This window comes from Fringilla coelebs (assembly GCF_963513975.1).
Source record: "Fringilla coelebs genome assembly, chromosome: 20".
In the NCBI taxonomy this organism is placed as follows: domain Eukaryota; kingdom Metazoa; phylum Chordata; class Aves; order Passeriformes; family Fringillidae; genus Fringilla; species Fringilla coelebs.
Genome location: NC_140046.1, coordinates 9,987,536 through 10,007,794, shown reverse-complemented (window position 1 = coordinate 10,007,794; position 20,259 = coordinate 9,987,536). Strand labels below are relative to the sequence as shown.

Genomic DNA, 20,259 nt, shown 5'->3' with positions numbered 1-20,259 from the left:
ATAGAGCTCTTGCATTCATTACAGGATAATTCTCAAAATCCGATGCCCACTTTGATTGTAATCCCTCTGAATTCAAGTTAAAACTAAGTAATCTTCAGAATAGACTTACTACATTGCTAATGAGCATTATAAATTGTAACTGGGAAAAAAAAATCAAAAAGACCATGAGGAAACTTCTCATATGGAATTCCTAATAATAGATATTAAAATTTCTTTAAAAGGAAAAAACCAAAGTCATAGATTCTCAATATTCCTCTTAAGACAGAAAAAGATCTCAGACTTGAAGCCTCTGGTCCTTTGATTTGAAATCAAATTTTAAAACATGCAATCATCTGAATAAACACACTAGAGAACAATACACAATTTACCTGCTCACAACTGGTGTGAGAACAAATTTTATGTCTAATTCCACACAGTCTGGCTGTATCCCTGTGATCCCAGAGCTCAGGAGTCCCACCATCACAGTAAATGTACGCAGCAATGGGGCACACCCAATTTCCTGTTCAAAAAAGCTGGAGATTCTTGTTCTTCCACCCCAGGTGGAGGATGCAGCCCACCATGGGTCAGAAATTAGTGGCCACTGCCTGTCCCAGGACAGCTGTCCTGCTGTCCATCCAGCCCCACAGGCTGCCTCAGTCCGTGTCACAGAATTGCAGTATGCACTGAGTTGGAAGGGGTTCATCAGGACCATCCAGTCCAGTTCCTACAGTAAAGAGTCAAAAGCCAGTTATGCCCAGGCTTTAAATATAATTATTTTGTTACAAACAGCTAGGCTTTAAATTGCACTCAGAGTCGGCTGAGTTGGAAGGGACCCACAGGTATCAGAGCCCAACTCCTGCCCTGCACTATCCCCAAGACTCACTCCAGAACTACTGTCCAAATGTGCTAGGATGGTTTTAGAGGGGGAAAAAACCACATTTTCAACTCAAACCTAACAAAATACAACTTACATGAAGAGATAAACCACCAAATATCAAATATTTCCCTTATACCCGAGCATGTCACTTTCTTTCAAAGTTAAAAGTGTGAAATTACACAGGTTATTGGGGAAGAGGCAACAAGGTGAATGTGGGTGACAAAACTTCAAAAGAAGGAGAGGATTTGTAGGGGGATTCCTTCTCTTCCCTAAAGAAGCCCTTTTCCTTTCTTTAATTCTTACTTTTATCCAGATTTATGTGGGCTTGCAGTCCCCGGTAGTGACCTTTGCTGGTTGTTCTGGTGCTGTCTCCAGTCTGTCCTTCCGAGGGCTGAGGGCGCCGCGACCAAAGCCCGGGGCCGTCCTTCGGAGGTGCTGGCACAGAAAGAACCGCGCTTGATGACTCATTTTACGGCAAATAAATGAACACATGTAAAACCCAGCCTGTCACACCTGCTCCTTTCCCACTTCATTTTTCCATCACCTCAGGCGACACATGAACTTACAGCCGGTGTGGTTTTTTCCCAGCCTGTGCTTCAACTTGCTGCGTTTCTCAAGATGCCTTTATCAAAATGAATGCCAGCCTGACTCCCACCCGAGCGGCGGGAGATGCCGAGGCGTGTGGAGGGCTCGAGGCACGGCAGGAGAGCTCCGGGCAGGCAGGATCCATCCGAGGGCTAAGCCCGCCCGAGCGGCCCCACAGCCGCTTCCCCGGCCCGCTGTCTCCCTCTAGTGCCACAGCGCGCGGCCGCGCCGCCATCTTGCGCGGCCTTTCCCTCTCCCACACTGCCCTCTGCAGCTCCATCGCGGGCCGTGCCTGCGGGAGCCGAGGAGGAAAAACATAAAATAATGTGATCGAAAAGAGTCCTGACTTATATTAGCAGGGAATTATTCCGGTCATTCACAACGGAGTGCTCAGGGCAGACCCACGGTGTTCCCCAGTATGGCAAAAACTCACAGGCCTAGCTGCTTCAGCAGAGCGCAGGGTCTCTTGTGTGCATCTGACAACAAGCTCTCATTTTATTTCACAAAAATGCCAGATTCAGGCGGTACCAAACTGCACTAAAGATGCTCCAGCACATCAGCATCAGCCGTGTTTTGGTCCAGTATGGGACAGGTGCCCCAGAGAGCAGGGCTTGCCCACACAGGCACCAACACCTGCCTGCCTCGGCTGTGTTTTGTTAAAGAGATTCTTCAAAGCCTCAGATTAGTACATTGCTGTAGTAGTCAGTGATGTATTTACTGCTGCAAAGCTCCAGATGCTCTGTAAGCCACAATAATACAGTTAAGTGGAAAATGAGTCATTTAAAACCATAATGACTATCATAGCATGACTCCGCTGACAACGAGCCCCAGCGATAACGCTGCGAGGTGGATGAGACATGTTCACCAGGGCTGCCAGTCACAGAACCACCGAACCACAGAACCACAGAACCACTGAACCACAGAACCACAGAACCACCGAACCACAGAACCACAGAACCACAGAACCACAGAACCACAGAACCACAGAACCACAGAATCACAGAACCACAGAACCACAGAACCACAGAATCACAGAACCACAGAATCACAGAACCACAGAACCACAAAATCACAGAATCACAGAATTGACTAGGTTGGAAAAGACCTTTGAGGTCATCGACTCCAACCTATGACCTGACACCACCTTGTCACCCAGATCATGGCAATAAGTGCCACACCAGTCTTTTCTTAAACACTTGCAGGGATGGTGACCCCACTGCCTCTCTGGTCAGGCCATTCCAATGCCCAATCACTCTTTCTGTGAGGCTCTGCCTTGGGGGCAGGTGCTGCAACCAGGAGTCTCCCCAGTATTGGGGTGCTGAGGTGCCCCTGCCCTCTCTGGGGGGTTCAGGTGTGAGCCCCCATCTCCTCAGCACAGTTTCCCACCTCACTGCAGCTCGGGTCATGGCAAATGCTGCTGTTACCTGCTGCTGTGCCTCCAGGAGAGCAGTGCTGGTCCCCAGGTTGAGGCAGTGAGAAGGCAGAGCTCAGTTCTCCTCCGAGCAGCCCCGAGTTCACAGCACAGTGCCCTGGGACCAGCAGGGGACTGGCTCCTCTTGGACACCCAGCTGGGGCCCTGCAGACACAGCGCTGTCGGCACTTGCTGTGGGCAGTGTGGGGATGGCTGGTGTGAGGAGGAAGAGGAAGGCTCCAGCAGCCCCCTCCTCTGGCCAGACAGCCCCCGGAGTGATGTGGGCCGTGCTCTGCCGCTCCTCGGACCGCGCGTCCCTCGTCCCTCAGAGAGTCAGGAGAGCAGCACCAGGGAAGGGCTGGCACTCCATTCACATGGCAAGGGCAGTGAGGGTAGAAAAGGGAAAAACAGAGCTAAGCTTTCTGCTGGTTTGATGCAGACAGCTCTGGGGATTTTCAATAAACCATTTTAATCTATATCCTTAGAAAACCTGGCATGAATTTCTTTCCCCATCTCTAAATGAAGCAATTATCTTGCTTAGTCCTTGGCTACTCCTTTCAAAAGCCAGGTAATGGGAAAAACAGACAGATGTGCTGAGACTTTGAGGAGGTCATAGAATAGAATCATAAAATCTCCTGAGTTGGAAGGGACCCACAAGGATCATTGAGTCCAGCTCCTTGAGCTGACTTACACTAACTCATTCTATGTCTACTATTAGCTATAGAGAAGCATCTTTTATTCCCTTAACACAAGCACAATGTGCTTTGTTGCTGGTCTGTAACACCATGCAATTTAAAGCTAACTCTCCAAAATACAATTGCCTCTATCAAGTGGAGAGTGCTCTGGGTACGGACCACTTCTAGTCCCTGGTATTAAATGTGACAAAGTAAGGTCACTCCTTAGTTAGCCTGAGCAGCGTCTGCCACTGCACCACTGGGATTTCTGTAACTCAAGCAGGGGAACAGGAGAGCTCCTCACAGAGCAGATTCTCATAAAAACCATTTACAGCTACATTCACCTTGCCCAGAACAGCAGAGCCGTCCCCTCTTCCAGCACAGCCTACACGTGTTTCAGGCTCTCTAACCACCCTCTTGCGGTACCGCTGCAGAACAGCATCTTTATCTAACGGGCTAAAACAAATCCAGGTCTGCTTCACTGTTTTAGGATTAATGGAGACAAAACTTTCCTTTTGGCTGGCAATAACCGAACATTGTTTGATACCTCCCCCTCTTTTTTTTAACACATTAACTCCAAACACACCATGGTAACCCCAAATACACTGAGGCCCCAAAACAGGGACTACTGAGAATCCTCAGAAGTTTATACTTGCATTTTTAGTTGTCTGTAAAAGAAAAAAAAAATCCCAAGCTTTTGATGCTAATGGAATTTCTCCTGAATAAAACAAACCCCCACAATGACACTGATTCAACGGAAACTATTAAAGGACTTTGAAGATGCAAAGCGAAAGATACATTTAATAAACATATTGTGTATTTGATAGGTAACATCTTTATGCAATAAACTGATTCAATTCTTGCTTAATTATCTTGTCTTGAAACAAAGATGATTGTACTGGAGGTGGATGGCTCAGTTCCTAGGGCTAAATTCAAGTTTTTCAGTAGAGAAACATAAATTCAACCAAGAAAAATGCTGCACTCAGAGTGAATTTCAGTACTGGGCAATATGATGATCAAACAAGCCACATTAAGTGGTAAAATACCACCCTTATCTGCCCTTAGTAACCAGAATGACCACAGCCCTTATCAGCTTGGGTCAATATTTGAACTACTTATCAACAAATAGGTAAAACCCATTCCTTCACAGGTAAGTTTAACAGGCTGAGATGCCACAATTTGTTAATATGGAGGGCTAAAAGTACTTTCTAAAACTGAAGGAGGAACTCAGAAATTCCTCCTCTCCTGCCACCCTTGACTCTGAACATCACCTGATTCAGGCTTTTCTCTGTTCCCAGTGGCTCAGGCAGTAACCCAATTGCCCTGGGTGACTCCTGAGATCACTTGGGCAGTAGGTGCCTGGTATCACACCGGTGACTCTGTGTTTGGGATTCCCAGCAGCACTTTTCCTGTTTATAAAATGGGGATAATGCTGTACTGAAGTCTCTATTACCAGACCAGCAAACATCAGGTGGCAGCAAAACAGATGTGCGATATTGTAGGGTGGCACCAGGATTTTACACTCTGCTCCCTGCTGGATTGATTTTCTTTCTTCCCTGGTACTGTACCTGACAGCACATGTGATGTCCATAAATACCTATTGCTGTATGCAGCCTCACAGTGCACAAATGAGGAGGGGGGATCTATTTTATGACCAGGAAATATCTTTGTGCAAGATACCAGTGGAAACAAGAAAGGGGTGTGACCCCAACAGATGCCAGCTGGGAACTTTCACCTTGCCCACAGGCACAAACAGTCCAAGCCCCTCCAGCTGGAGACAGGGCACAGGGAGAACAGTCAGTCCTCACCTGCAGCTCTGGTTCTCCTTGGCTAGCAAAAATATGGAGTTCTTCATACAGATTTCCATGGCTAATTCACTGAAGCCTTCAGTTTTAGTATGACTAAAAGAATTTTTGCAGTATAGCTGCACTGGACAATGCTCAGTTGCCCCAGCCAAGGGCACCAGTCATAGTGCAGTCAAAGAGAACAGACTGTGTCCCGAAGAGCTTCATGTAAGAAATGGCCAGGATAGGGTTTTTATATGTGCAGGAAGGATCTGATGGGACCAGGACATCAGCAGGGCAGGAGGCAGGCCCACCACTCGTTTGCATGCAATTCCCAACCATGTGAGTTAGAGGCCAGCCTCCATCCAGAGCTCAGGCAGAGTCACATTCCAAAGGCAGTTCTGACCATTTAACTGGGATCCAGCTCCAGATCACCTCCTGAATTCAAGCACTGCCACTCCAAAGCTGGCAGGTGGAGTCCAAAGAAGGAAGTTGGTTTATCCAGATGGGACTTAACCAAGCCCCCATGGCAGTAACAAAACCCTGTATAACTGGAGTCTTTGATCTCTGAACCACTGCTCACTCTTCTTCCTTGCCCAAAACCAAGCAGTGAGCCAAGGAGCTCCTCTGCAAGTGCAGCACCACTGCTCTGTGACCTTGGTCCATGTCCAGAGCCTTTCAGCAGTCACCTGCACATGTGAAGCCATAATGAGAGTTCAAATCTGCAAGAACCGTGCTAAACATTTCCTCAACAAGGCACAGCCACAGCAAATGAAAATACTTGCAGAAAAATCCTCCCCAACCTCCGTCTACCTATCTTCCAGTCTAGCAAGGACTACAGTTTTCATGAGCTCCTACAGGCAAAGGTAAAAAGGAACAGTGGTGTACAGTAGCTGTGACTTGTGTAAAAAAATCTGGTAAGATTTGGCTGTCCTAGGCCATGAAAGAGGACAGGACTGGCAAAGAGGGGAGCAGTAAGGTATGAAAAGCAGAAAACCAGGCTGGAGCTAAGTCTCAGTAAGGAAAACCAAAGATCCAAACATAGGAAGTTAAAAAAGAAGAGACCAAGCAGGGCATAAAATGAACAACATATTGGGAAACAAATGTTAGGACTGTTTTCAAAGATTCCCTTCCTAAACATTGTATTTGGCATCTCAGCTAGTGACAGGAAGCTGCTCTGTGGAAAATTAGTTGGAATTTGGGAAGATGGGACTTGAAAACCTAAAGCAAACGCCTGGTTGCTATAAAGCACACTGAGGCTTTTCTATCATCAAAATCTCACACAACCTACAGAATTAATACCCTTATGACTCATTTCATTCCTACAGATGGTAGCTGGGTTGGTCTTTAAATGAAATTCATTTCTTAAACACAACTGAATTCAAAAAATAGAAGATTTAAGACAAATGTCCTGACTGGAAAACGCTTCAAAAAAGATCAAATTGTCTATACCTGCAAGCTAACATCCCTATATCAAACTTCTGAAAAGCAGTGAATGTACCTGAAGAAGTTTAAAAGCATTAAAAATCTTTTTCCATCTCTTACTACACCTTTCAGGCATATTCCTCTGAGCATCACCAGTACAAGAAGACTTGACACGTGGATCTTCAGAGGCATGGAGCACTGAAATTGAAGTAAAAGGGACTGAAATGCCTTGATGCTTTCTGGACTCTGGGAGCAAGGGCTCATTGGCTTAATTGGGAATTAAGGACCATCAACAAGAGTTTGCTCAGCACCTGGGAGGACAAGGATCAGAGCCTGGACAATCAAGACCATGTTTCTTCCCTCCTGAAGATGCTGCCGGAGCTGTCAGGCTCCTCTGTAAGGATGAGATGAGCCTGGAAGATGATGCTCTCAATCAGACCCTGCCTCATGGGGCCTCACTCGCTGGCTCCAGCAGTTACATCCTTCTGTGGCCATCCAGTCCTGCCTTCCTTCAGCAACTCAGGTTTTTAATGATGTGCATCCAGCAGACCAAGATTATGGTCTAATTAAAATCTAATCCAAGCAGAGTCCTATGGTATTTTCAAGAATCTGGACAAGCCAAGGATCTGGTCTCCTTTCTGTTTCTTTTTCCTGATAGCTCTAAGGATTCCAGTAAGAAGGCTTGGGAAAGCCTGCCATTTCATTTAGAATTTTAACAGCTACTCCTGAACAAAACCCCACTGTTGGGAAAAAGGACTTCCTCCCCATAGCAACGATGGGGTGTTGCACACAAAGAAGCACCTAGCAGTTTAGTTCACATTTTTTAATAACATGGCACAATTTACATTACACAAGTCTTCGCTGAGGAGGACACATGCTGAAGATTGAGAGCCGCTTCACTTTTCTGTTCACATAGGATCTAGAAAGGACTTTATTACATACAGGATAAACAGCAAAAAGGTTTGTATATAACAATCTCTTTACAATACTGAAAGCTACCACTACGGTTCCAGTGTACATATTCCTCAGGGTTGGGACTTTTTGTATTTTTCCTTTTGTTTGTAAAAAAAAAAGAAAAAAAAGAAAAAAGAAAAAAAAAGAAAAAAAGAAACACTGCACAACATCTGGAGTTCACAAAAATCTGAAGCTCACAACTAAACCTTCAGTTGACTACTAAAATAGATCTCTGATCATTAGAAACAACTGTTTGTAGTTAACTTTTTTCTTTTTTTTTTCTTTTTTTTTGCCAAAACAGGGTAACAACTTCAGATAGCACTTTAATACACTAGAAGACCAATGGAACTAATTTTATTTCATACATATATTTTACAGTCCAGTAGACAAGATATTGAATTCTCTCTGATAAAGTCATATTCTCTCCAAATATTTAGACAAGAAACTTAACACATTATAAAAAAGTGTGTTATGAAAAGACAGATTTCAGAAGATTGATGCATATTTTTAAAAAGGACTGCGTTCTTCAGGTTATTTCATGTCTTCTATGATTAGGGAACAACAAGGCTGACCTGTTAACTATTCACAGACTTTATTACCAACTGAAATACAGTAAATTCCATTATGAAATCTGCAATGGAGCTCATTAATTAAAACTACTGATCCACAGTGAAAACATATCCATCATTTAGAAAAGTATTCACTTTCTTGTAGGATTTGTTTCAATGTAGTTAAAAATCACTTAACACAAAAAAATGCGTGTACAGATAAAAACGACACACTGGCAATAAAACCAGACATGAATGGCTATAAGCAGATGTTCTCCCCAAAATAAATTTGACATGTTAAGTGACAAAAGTTCTGGAAAATCTCCAGCATTCTATTATTACCATTTAACCCAGATTAATATGACTGAAACCCAATCTGCCATGACTCCGTGTCAGTGATCACAGAGCATTAATCCTGACACCATCCAAGGGACACACGAGCTACAGTGACCTCAGCAGCCTGATGCAAGGGTTCACACAGAAAACTACACCTCTGAAGGGCTGTTTCTTCATCAAAACAAGAGAAGTAGGCTTCCATTAGAAATGAGCTTGTTCAGGGAAAATATGACTTTAATTATGTTGTGTGTTGAAAAGGCTCCTTTGAGTTATAAAGGCTTTTGTGAAAAGCCTTAAAATTCATTGCATAGTTGAAGGGGTTTAGCTGTCTATAACAATATAAGTAACACAGCATAAGCAGACTGTGTTGATCAATATTAAGTTTGCAAATAGCACAGTTTAAGAAGTATTAATGTATTATGTTACTTAATTTTATCTATTTACATTTGTACAAAGTAAAGCTTTCATCTTACCCTTTTTGCATATATGAACCATTAATCCATGAAGCAATCTTTTTACATAAATATCTACAATTGACTTCACTTCTGGTTTGTAAGAGCTTTGTAGGGTTGACATTGGTGGTGGCTTGTTTCTAGTCAAATCACTCAGACTGATGTCTTGTTCTTCAGTTCAAATTTTGAAATTTTTAAGCTAGAAATAAAATAGAGTAGGAGACACGAGGAACATATGGAACATCGGCTAAAAGATCTGGAAAATTTCAACATATAATATACAAAAAAAATCATTTCAAAATCTTTGCACTCAGGTCTATACATATTGTACAGTGGGTCACATTCCCAGTCTGTATCAATGACTAGTAAGAAGGTCTTTATATTATGTTCATTTACAAGGTTTTTGTCCCTCTTGCTCTGGTTTTCGTTGAGTCTGACTCTGCTTATCGAGCTTCGATGTCCTTGAGGGTGTGAGAGGGAGGCCTCTCTCTCATCTCTGTGGACAGAGGAGTAGTCCTTCTGGGAGAGCCGGGCCGAGGGCCCAGCGTGGAGATAAGAGGCGGAGGGGCACTGAGAGCTGCTGTGGGGGGAGTTTTATTGAGGAGGCCGTTCTGGTGTCCCGTGGGGGGACTGACGCGGGGGTAGTGCATGCTGGGCAGTCCTGGCGTGAGGAGGCCGGGGTGGGGCAGGTGCCCGTCCAGGGCGGCAGGGTGCACCGAGTGCAGGCGCGCGTGCTCGTAGTCCTCGCGGAGCATGTGCAGCCGCTCCCGCTCGTCCAGGTGGGCGCCCCTCTCGTGCTCCCGGCGCGGGTCCACGGACAGAGGGTGGTGGTGGTGGTGGTGGTGGTTGTAGTCGTGAGGTTCCCGATCCCTGAACGACCTGTCCGCTTCATACAACCTTGGCGTAGAGAGGCGATGGAGGGGGTCATTTCTTAGCAAAAAGTCTCTGCCCAGGGGGTCTCTCCGATGAATATCCAGCTCTCTGTAGGGATCTCTCAAGGGATCTCTCATTGGATCCCAGTGGAAAGAAGGATAGGGGAAACGTTCTCCACCAGGAATTGGGCTAATTCCCATAAAAGGGGTCATCATGCGAGTCCTGTCCAGGCCACTGATGCTGTTCATGTGATGTATACCAGTCACACCTACAGTCATGGGCATAGACACTAAAGGACTTGGGTGGACGTTGGATGTGGATATAGGTGGTGGCTGATCAGATGACCTGTGAGTCTGAGGTCCCTCAGGCTGAACATCATGGTCTTCCTTTCGCTCTTCCTTCACCTTGACTTCGTTGCTTTTCTTCGGGTTATCGTACGCCGGCTCGTTCTTCCTGTCGGCCTCGCGGTTGGAAGTGCTGTTGGGCCTGGTGCTCTCCACGACGGGGGGCCTGGCATAGGGGGAAGGAACCCTGGGCATTTGCTTAGACTCTTCCACCACTCGGCTTTCATGGCTCAGGCCTTCTTTCTCCGAAACGTAGCTGTCCTTCACCTTGTGCTCTTCAACATTAATTTCCTTCCGAGATTCGGAGTGATCCCTCTCTCGTTCTTTGGGTTTCTCTTTTTCTCGAACCTCGGGATTCAGATGGCTCCTGATCTGCTCACTTGAGCTGCGGTTATGTCCGAGGGAGTTTACTGGATGGATAGGTGCTGGCGAAGGATGGCTGGAGTGTCTTTTCTCAATGCTCTCCCTACAAGAAAGAGAAGTGTGAAATGAAGGCATGAGAAGCTCTGCAAAGAAAACAAAGCATCAGAGTGCCTGGCTTTCTACTCATGGCTTTGCAGAGAGCTGGTGACGTGCACCAGTAAATGCACTGTGCCTTTGGCACACCCAAAACTCCAGAACATCCCATCTCTAAACTTGGCCTATTCTGTTATCTCATCGCAGCAGCTGCAGATCTCCAAAGCTGCTCTATGAAGAATCTGACTGAGATCTCAAACACTGAACTCCACAGAAGGCTCCCATGAGAATCTAGCTCTAGGACATGTATTTCAAAGACTTTAAATATTGCAAAGAAAAGAGAGAAAAGTAAAAACATACTCATTTCATCCAAAAAGTGAGGCAATTAAATACAAATTACATGGTTAATAGTATTCTACCTACTTCTTCTATTAAGAATACATTTGGGAGAATAGATTACTATTTTTCAAATGGCTTTTAAAAACATTTCCAGACCTATGTACACTACTAGTAGTGTACATTAGTAGTATGTACACTAATTTCTCTCTCTATTCTTTTCAAATGTCTAACTTTTCAATTTACTTTTTGCAATTCGCTTTACTTCAAAGGGAGGCAGAATCCTTTTGAGTACCACCAGTGCTGATGGTGCTAACCCAGCCCTCTGACAGGAAGGCACTTCCCTGAGTGTGCAGTGAGCCAGTGCAAGTGTTTAACAGAGCTGCCATCACACAGATTTTGTGCCGACCTCCTCAGCAGAGCTAAGTCTGCTCTGTCCCTCAGTCCTTCAGACTGGCTCTGAAAACATCACGCCTGGAGTCAGCTGCTCCTCAGATGACCACCCCTTCCCATTTCTAGGTTAAAACAAGCTGAGCAGGACAGTGCTCATGCTACAAAGTCAGAAAATACTGTGAATTCATTCCATCTTTCAAACCTAGTACTGGTACACAGAAGATTGGGGAATTGTTGTCTGGCAGTGAACAAAAATCTAAATATGGAAATGGGTTCCATATCAATTATTTTCAGGAAGTAGTTTGATCAAGAGTTGTTATCAGCAATGCTAAGTGAAAAAGCTCTCCCATTTAAAACTAATCAAATTCACAAGGTGAATCTAATCCCTCAGTTCCAATGATTTTAACCTCTTAGTAATTTCAATTGACCTCTGAGTTGAAGTCTCTCCATAAAGACAGCTCCACATATTCAGTGCTGGATACGTGCTGTTTGCTGAGTATGGAAATTCTGTTCCATGTGGGATGAGGGACAATGTGCTGTTAAAGGCAGCAATTTTTTATGGCCAGAAACTAAAACCCAGGAAGTTCCAACTCAACATAAAAAAGAACTTCTTTCCACTGAGGGTGGCAGAGCACTGGAACAGGATGCCCAGGGAGGTCTCTCTGAAGACAAAACCCACCCAGCACATTCCTGTGTCAGCTGCTGTGAGTGGCCCTGCCTCAGCAGGGGTTTGGAGTGGATGATCTCCAGAGGTCCCTTCCAACCCCAGCTATTCTGGGATTCTGTGGAAAGGGTAAGCAGTGAGGCATCCCCTGAGCTCCAGCTGACATGGTGTCTCTCTGGGTGCTCGTGTCACCTGAAGGCTGGGTGTCACCAGCAGGTGACACTCTGGGCAAGATGAGCAGTACTGGGGCAGCTCAGAGGGTAACTCCAAGGTGAACACTTGCTCCTTCACCAGTACAATTTTTGCTACCTACTTCTTTTGCTGACCTGTGTGAATTTGTACTTCTAGGTACTTTTGGACAGTGAAACTGCAGCAAATGCAGAAAAAATGCCTGGGAGATGGAAACTCTCATTTTTATGTCACCAGGTGCTGTGTCTAGACTGAACTGTTTAAACTGTCATTCCATGTCTGAGAGACCTCCAAAGTCCAGAATGTGACTTCTGGAAAACTTGGAAGACAGAGCATCTGATACCAGCCCTGCCTGGTCTGCACTGTCCAGCACTTCACTGCTTGGGAAGAGGTGCTGCCTTCATTCAATGGGACCTGAACAGTCTGGAAATCACATCCTGGCTCTAATTTCCCTCCACTTGCTTTCTACCAAGAGTTGAGGCATTTAACAGATCTGGACACAGGGAGACCAAGTCAAGGCCCTCCAGTGAAGGATTCTCAACATGAAGGTTCAATTCTTTTCTATTGCTGGGAAAATACTGGCTTGTGGGGACTGCAATACCTAATCTTTTATTTATTTTGCTCATGGGACTAGTTCAGAGGGTACCCTTAATTGTTTTATTTCCCTAGGAAAGCTCATTCAGTCCTTTTGTTGATATTTAATCAATTTTCCATATAATTGATGTACTTTAAATGACACATAAAATTTAGAAAAAATAACAGCTGTTTTCTGTAATTAAGGAGAAATATATGTACAACCAAAATGACAAATTCCTTTTCCAATGTCACCGTTTTCAATGACAGTGTTGTGCTAACATCTCAAGAGGCTCCTGATTATCCAGCTCATTTAAGTGAGCTGCACATAGTCCAGTGGACAGAGAAGGAATAACTTGTTAATCCTCACATTTGTCAAGAGCTCCTGAGGTTGATAACATGAGAACAGCTCTAAGCCACTGCTTCCACTAAGAAGAAACTTAAAATCACATTATCCAATGAACTTATTACCAAGTAAGAGAAGTTCTGAGGTTGTGTGCTACACTGAAAAATAGTGAATTTCTGATGCTGAGGTGTGTGCCTCATTTATATTGATTGAAAGATCAACAGATTCTTGGTTGGTCTGATTTAATGCTCTAGGATTGCAGACCCTTAAATGCCATTATTATACTGGAAGTGTTCAGTGCCATCTTTTAAACAAAATACCACTGAGAAGGAACAAATCCTGCTTTTCGCACTTGCTATTTTTACTTTTTTTTCCCCCTGATTATGGGCTGGAATAGAAGAGTCTTTAAAAAAAGCCCTCCACAACTGCACTCAATCACAGAGTCCCAGAATATCCTGAGCTAGAAGGGACATGCAATGTTCCAGGAGCCATCAGGGCTCTGCAGTGCCACTCCCAGCCAGGAAAGGGTCACTGCTGCAGTTCTGTACTCTCTGGGCTGTCAGAGGATTCACCTCTCTCAGTCTGCCTGGGAGGGGCTGTGCTGCACAGGCCATGCAGCTGATCCAAGAGGAGCCACCAGGGATCTCCACCCCATCCAACACCGACCTTAGGGGGGAAGCTCCAAGCTCAGAGGGATCTTTCCACTTTCCACTTTCCACTCCACTGCAGGCAGGAGTTGAGGTCAATGCTTTTGGCTACTTGGGCCATTCCTGGGTTGGTAAGGTTAGACCCTTGAGGACCAGGTGATTTTGAGATGAAATCAAACCTCTAGGTGTGATTCCCAGCTCTTCCTGCTTGGGGAAATTAATTTCAAATAGATAACAAAGGTTGGGACCTCAACTAGAAAGCTCTGTACTCACTCCACTGGGTGCCACTGCATGTTAAAGAGGAGGTAGGAGAGGCTCTCAACTCCCCAGACATTCTCTGCACAGGGAGCACAGCTCTGGGAAGGGATTCTCAGCCTCTCCTCACACAGCCCACAGTGTGAACATGCTGCAAAGTGCCATGTCCCAGCCCACAGAGCTGGGCACACAGCAGTGCTGCAGGGGTGAAACCAGGACTGCACTCACTGCAAGCTGGAATTGTGCACAAGTATGAGGGATGGATGATGCTTACTGCTAAGCTCTCAAATTATTGAAAAGAAATATGTTCTGAGCTATGATATGGAGTTCAGGCAATGCCAAAGCAGCTTGCAATGAATGCTTTCAGTAAGGGATTTTCTTCAGCAGAACACTTCATGAGAAAACAACAAAACAGCAAACAAAATAATCACATAATTCTATAGACTACCCAGATCATAATAACTAAAATGCTTTGCCATTCAAGCCAGTAAAGTTACTCACATGCTTAAGCCTTTTGCAGGACAGAAAACCCAATTTGTAACAGCAATTTCTTTTGAAGCATTAACATCAGACATGAAAATAATGAAGCTATGCTACCAAACAGAAAATATTCCAAATGGAAAATGTAGGTGAAAAGATCTGTAGTTCGCCTTTCTTTTAGAGCAATGTAGAAAAGCTCTTACATGTAGTTTTAGAATATCTAATGTGTTAGCATAACTTCTTTTAGAAAAGGCTACTAATGCATATCTTTGGGTTAGTGACAGAGAAGTCAGAAAAGCACATCTCCTGAATATTCTTTTAGATTAAAATATTAGAAACAAATAGCCATTTTGTAGTAAAGTAATGTGCAAACTTAACAGGAAAGCCATCAAGCCACAACTGAAAAAGCTGAAATCAGCCTCTCTACAGTTTTCAAGGAAGGCATGACACTTGCTGAATGGCAAACTCTTATAAATTTGGTGCTTCAATGTTAAGAGGAATTTTTACTGCGTTAACTGAATAATGGGAACAGTCCTGACAAAAAAATAAATATGACCAGGTTTTACTTTCCATTAACCCTTCCCAGCCTGGACATATGAGCATGCAAGTCCATGTAAAACACTGAATAGAAACTGTGTTGGAAGGTATGTTAACAGCAGTGCAAGTGTAGGGGCTTCTTGGAGGGGAAAGAAGGTGCTTTTCATGAACTGCATGCTCTGAAGCTTGCTACGATTTTGGCACATGACATTCCTGGTGCATTTTAGTCTTCTCATCTCACACCTTTAACACTGGTCCCTCTGGTCAGGCTGTTTTTTGAGGAGGGAGGAAGTGTTTTGCAGACAAGGTCTGATTTACAAAGTTATTTAAGTATTTGAAGGTGCAGATAAGCATCTGATAGACCTCAGAATCCTTTCTTCCACACTGTCAGGCACTATCTCCATGTTAACCCTTCAAGAGACCTATGACAATGTGATCCACAAGGTAAGAGTGGGTGGGTCTGATTCTATTCCCACTTGACACTGCCTGAACTGGGCTCCAGCAAAGCTCCTTCAGGTGAAGTGTGAGGTGCAAGTGGGAAGAGAAACCCTGCAGAGGGGAACAGCTGAGCTGCAAACCTGCCTCTTCCGTGGTGCCACCCTGGGGACAGCTCCAGGTGTGCCTCTGGTGAAGCTCTGGGTTCACAACGTGCCAGGCTGGGGAGGGTTAAAAGCGGAACGGAGCCCCAAGCTTTGAACTAGACAATTCTTGGAAGTGTTCTTTCGTACCTTTCTTTGTCATCTTTACTAACAGATGAGTCTCGTTTATCTACATCTCTATCTCTGTCATGAGCTGCAGCAGATGAACTGCGCTCCAGCTCTCCTGGCTTCAGCCAGGGCGGAGGGGTCGGGAACGAAGGAGGAGTTCGGTGCAGTCGGTTCCAGGGCTCGTGAGGGTTGCTAAAGCTCTGCATACTGGGGCCATCCTTGTGGCCGAACATTGAGTTGGGTGCTGAAATGGTGAAGTGGAAAACAAAAAGGTTTAAGAAAAAGGTATGCTCTAGTGAAGGTACTTACCAAAACAACTTTTACAGCACTCAGAGTTAAAATGAATACATATTATTGGGAGCTGGAAAAGGAAAGGAAATTAACAGAGATTCATTAGAGGGTCTCATTCCTAAAAATGGGCAGGCATCTGACAGCTCTTTTAATTGGAAAGGGAAATGCTGTGGATAAAATTGACAAGGGATGAAGGAGTAAGATAAAAGTGACAATGATCCTTATTCCAAATGTTTTGGAGACAGCAGAAAATGACCATTATAGGGGCTATAAATAATGGAACTTGTTGCATTTGATCCTGAACCAAAATAAAATAATATGTGACCAAAATCATGCCAGATTTGAGGTATGAAGAAAGAGAGTGACTTTTAAAATTGTGATTTTCTGTGACTGGCTAAATTTAGAAAAATGTTGATGAAGCTGGACCAGTAAATGCAGGTTAGTGATCTTTTCCAGGCACATGGCCCGAAGTACTGGTGAGAAAGGAAAAAAAAAGTCTTCATCCACAGCTCCCTAGCTGCACACATTACTTACTTCTGAACATGCAACAAAACTGTGGGAAATTTCACAAACACTCAAAGGCTCTATTTTTTTTTTTTAATGAACAATGTAATGGTAACATTTAGCACTAGGTTGAACCCAAACTATTAAGTAATTAACAAAAAACGATTTACTGGAAAAGGTCGCTTTCCTAATTCCCATCTTTTAGTGGTAGGTGATGTAACCAACCAGTACAAAAGAGAGCCAAGAGTCCCTGAGTGGCTCTGGCAGGCTGCAGAGCAGGAAGGGCCATGGCCCAGGTACTCACTGACTGTGGGGTTCCCGAGCCCCCCGAAGGCGTTGCTGCCCACGGCGGTGAGGCCACTGAACGACGCCGGCCGGTTGAAGGGCTCTGCAAACCAACACAAAGAGCTGAAACCCCTGAGGCTGCCAGCTCCCTTCCAGCACCACTGTGGCACCCCCTGCACCCCAGCTGTGCCCAGCTGTGCTGGAACAGCGTCCCCCTACACACAGCAGGGTCCTGAGGGGCTGGGACACAAAACACTGGCTTTGTTCCTGGCCATACCCATGGCATCATCTACTAAAAAAATCCCTCTTAAAGAAAACCAAGATGTTAAAATGGACATGATACTTCATTTGAAACCTGCAAACATCTCCAGTTTTACTGCCTTTTATATCCTTCCTCAGGAAATGTCCCTTGCTAGTGTCCCTTGCTAGTCAGACTACCATTAACTCTGGCAACTGTGCTCCAAACACCATCAGGACATGTCTCCTAAACGAGAGCCAGGGTATAAATAAAATGTCCTGTTCCACTGATATGTCATGCTGGCCTGAGCATTCTGTGATTCCCTTGGTGCTTATTGCTCATATTACACAAAAAACTACTATGGACTGAAAAATGCTGGAACAATTTTTTTAGTTAATGCATACAGGCAACAGGAAAATCATATAAAGCAAATTCTCACTTTATTTTGGAGCAGTCTAACAATTTTGATGAAGTTGCTTCTGATAAATATCAGCACAGAGACAAAGAAGCTCAAAACCAGCATTTTCCATAGGCAGCCAAGAGCAGAATGATAAACCTGCACTGTCTGTTTGCTGTACCAGTCTGGTGACCCTCCCAAATACTTCCCCATGCAAAATAAGATACCAATTTAAAGTCTTGGTCTTGGATGCTCCCATAAGGAGCAAATCACCTTATTACAAAAGCAGTAAGCTAGAAAAGAAATAACATCTGGTAACTCGGGCAGTTCTGGTTTTAAATGGGTATTCACCAATTTTCACTAACTGACACATGAAGCCAGATCACAAGATTTTAAAGCTATGTTTCCTATTCACTTTAATGGAAAAACAGATATCTAAGTAGGAGTTAGGAAAAGAAACGTCTCTGTGATCTGAAGCCTTGCCCTTAAGGCATTTTTTGGACTGGTTCTAAGCATAACTCAAATGAAACCCAGCCAGCCCTGTCACTCTGCTCCTCTAATGCCCAGAAGTACTTCAAAACGCAGTCAGTGACACTTTTCTGTGTATATTTAGAACTTCTACCTGGGTGAAGACTAAAATTAAACAGCTCAAATGTGCCATTTATAAAGGTTAGTAAGCAGAATACTCAAGAGTGTCTCCCCACAGGAAGTCTGTCATTTTTCAGGGGTCAATGTCTGAGCTGTATCCCCCTGAGCCGAGAGAGGACGTACCTAGGTGAGCAGCTGGGTTCAGGAAGTTGCTGTGGTGGGGTGGTGGGCCAAAAGGGGTCCCGGTTGGATGCCCCCCACCTGCCAAAACAAAGCAAAAGGGGTCAATTCCCAGCAAAGGCTCAGAGAGGGACTTGCTGTGCTCTGGGCTGCCCTTCTTTAACAGCTCGTGTCAGCTGACATTGCTGTGCCCTGCACGGGGCTCGCAGGGTCCTATGCAAAGAGCAGCTGCTTTTCCAAACAGAAACACCCAGTTAGAGGATAAGGGATGCAGGAGAATGAATGTTTCAGGTCAGAAACAAAAAGGAAATGCATGTGAAATACACCTTATTTCCAACATCCGATCTCCACGATGCATCAGACATCACTCTGTGAGGAAATGCTCCTTCATTTACTACCTAGCAGTGTTCCAGCAGGTTACACTTTTTATAAAAGCATACAGAATCATTTTTAAATATTTATCAAATAGACTAATAGCCCCTGGCATGTCTTGCAGAGAGTTCATAAGCCAAAGCATATGGGAAATTCATGGTAAGGATCAGCATTTTAATGAGCAAGGAGCAAAACAGGGATTTCACTTTCAGTACTCACTGGCTGTGGAGAAGAGAGTTGATGGCCGAGCCAGGTCATGGGGGTGGTGGATGGCTCCAAAAAGGCTGGGGCCTGGTGGCCTGCTCAGAAATTCTGGTTTCAGGCCAAAGTCCAGCTTGTGTGGGTCAGACTGCATCTGTTTCTGAAATGGAAAACAGGACTTGGAAGAGACTGCCTGAAAAGGCAACAGCAAAAGGTACTTCCAGAATGATATGGGTAGAGCAGTTCATTCATAATGATGTTTTAACAAGAATATTGGCTTTTGGGACTCTGAGCACAGGTGCAGAGCTGTTTTCCTGGAAGGGAGATGTAAGGCAAAGAGGGAAAAGCTCAGGCTGCTGCATATTTCCTGCTAATTTCACCAATGTTTTCACATATGCTCACACCCACCCCTCCAGGATGTTCAGCACAGTGCTGCCTTCAACAACAAACATAAAACTCCCTGAAGAGGCCTCAGACACTTGCTGAGCTGTAAGGACAGGTCTGTCCCACAATAATAAATGGGAATGGGAATCCCAGCTGGGCAGGGAACAGACACAGACACCAGAACCACTCATTTCCAAGGGAAAGCTGCCACAAAAAAATGCTGCATGCAAAGCATCCTCCAGTGCCCCTCAGCCTGAAAGGAACCAGAGTGCAGAGCAGGAGTGGTTGAGTCCCACTTGGACAGCTCCTACTCCACACTCAAAGTGCTGCATGTCTTTATTTACATGTGTTAGAGTCAGCAGCCTCCCTCTTGTGAGGGGAATTTGCTAAGGCAACTGCACTGTGAGTGATAAGTGGGTGAAGGATGTGCTCTTCTTTGTGCCACATCCCCATTTCAGGGGTGCCCACTTCAGTAGTTTTACAGAATTAAAGAAGAAAACCAAATTCCCAATTACCTGTGCTGCCAGAACTCCCTAAATGCAGACTGCTGATTAATTGTGCAGGGCAGCTGAAAGGATTTATAAATGGGTAACAAGGAACCAGGAGATCTTAACAGTAGTTCTGGAGCAGGCTACGCTTTATAAATCAGTATTTAATACTGTGCCAGCCCCGAGTACAGACTATTACAATGATATAAATATGCATATTAAAAAGTTATGATCAAATTAATGTGCGTGCCTCATAGCTGTTTTTCAAGTGCTAGAAACACGTCTGTGTAGTCATGAGAACAAAAAAAGAAAAAAAAGAAGGAAAACAAGAAAGAAAAAGGGAAACAAAGGCATTATCTATGTCTGGAGATAATGGCCTGCAAGAATACTGAAATTGCCAAGTCAAGGTCAAGTCTTTTAAGGAAGTAACACTGAAGTGCTTTAAAAGTTAAAAGGAGTTCAGAAAATACAAATGCCTCACTTGAAGCCTGTGTGCCAGATTTTTA

The 20,259-nt window shown here is 44.5% G+C and overlaps 1 protein-coding gene across 1 annotated transcript in view; it reads right to left on the bottom strand.

The window, feature by feature from the left end:
- Positions 1-7,607: 7,607 nt before the first annotated feature.
- The window catches only part of LOC311161340 (autism susceptibility gene 2 protein-like), a gene marked incomplete at its 5' end in the record, with an annotated part of 71,686 nt that continues 59,034 nt past the window's right edge, over positions 7,608-20,259 (bottom strand). Inside the window, 5 exons of the mRNA XM_084218847.1 lie at positions 7,608-10,708; positions 15,847-16,069; positions 16,925-17,008; positions 18,312-18,389; positions 18,900-19,041. Of these exons, the coding sequence (XP_084074973.1) occupies positions 9,469-10,708; positions 15,847-16,069; positions 16,925-17,008; positions 18,312-18,389; positions 18,900-19,041 (1,767 nt within the window). The 3' untranslated portion in view covers positions 7,608-9,468. The remainder of the gene's footprint in view (positions 10,709-15,846; positions 16,070-16,924; positions 17,009-18,311; positions 18,390-18,899; positions 19,042-20,259) is intronic.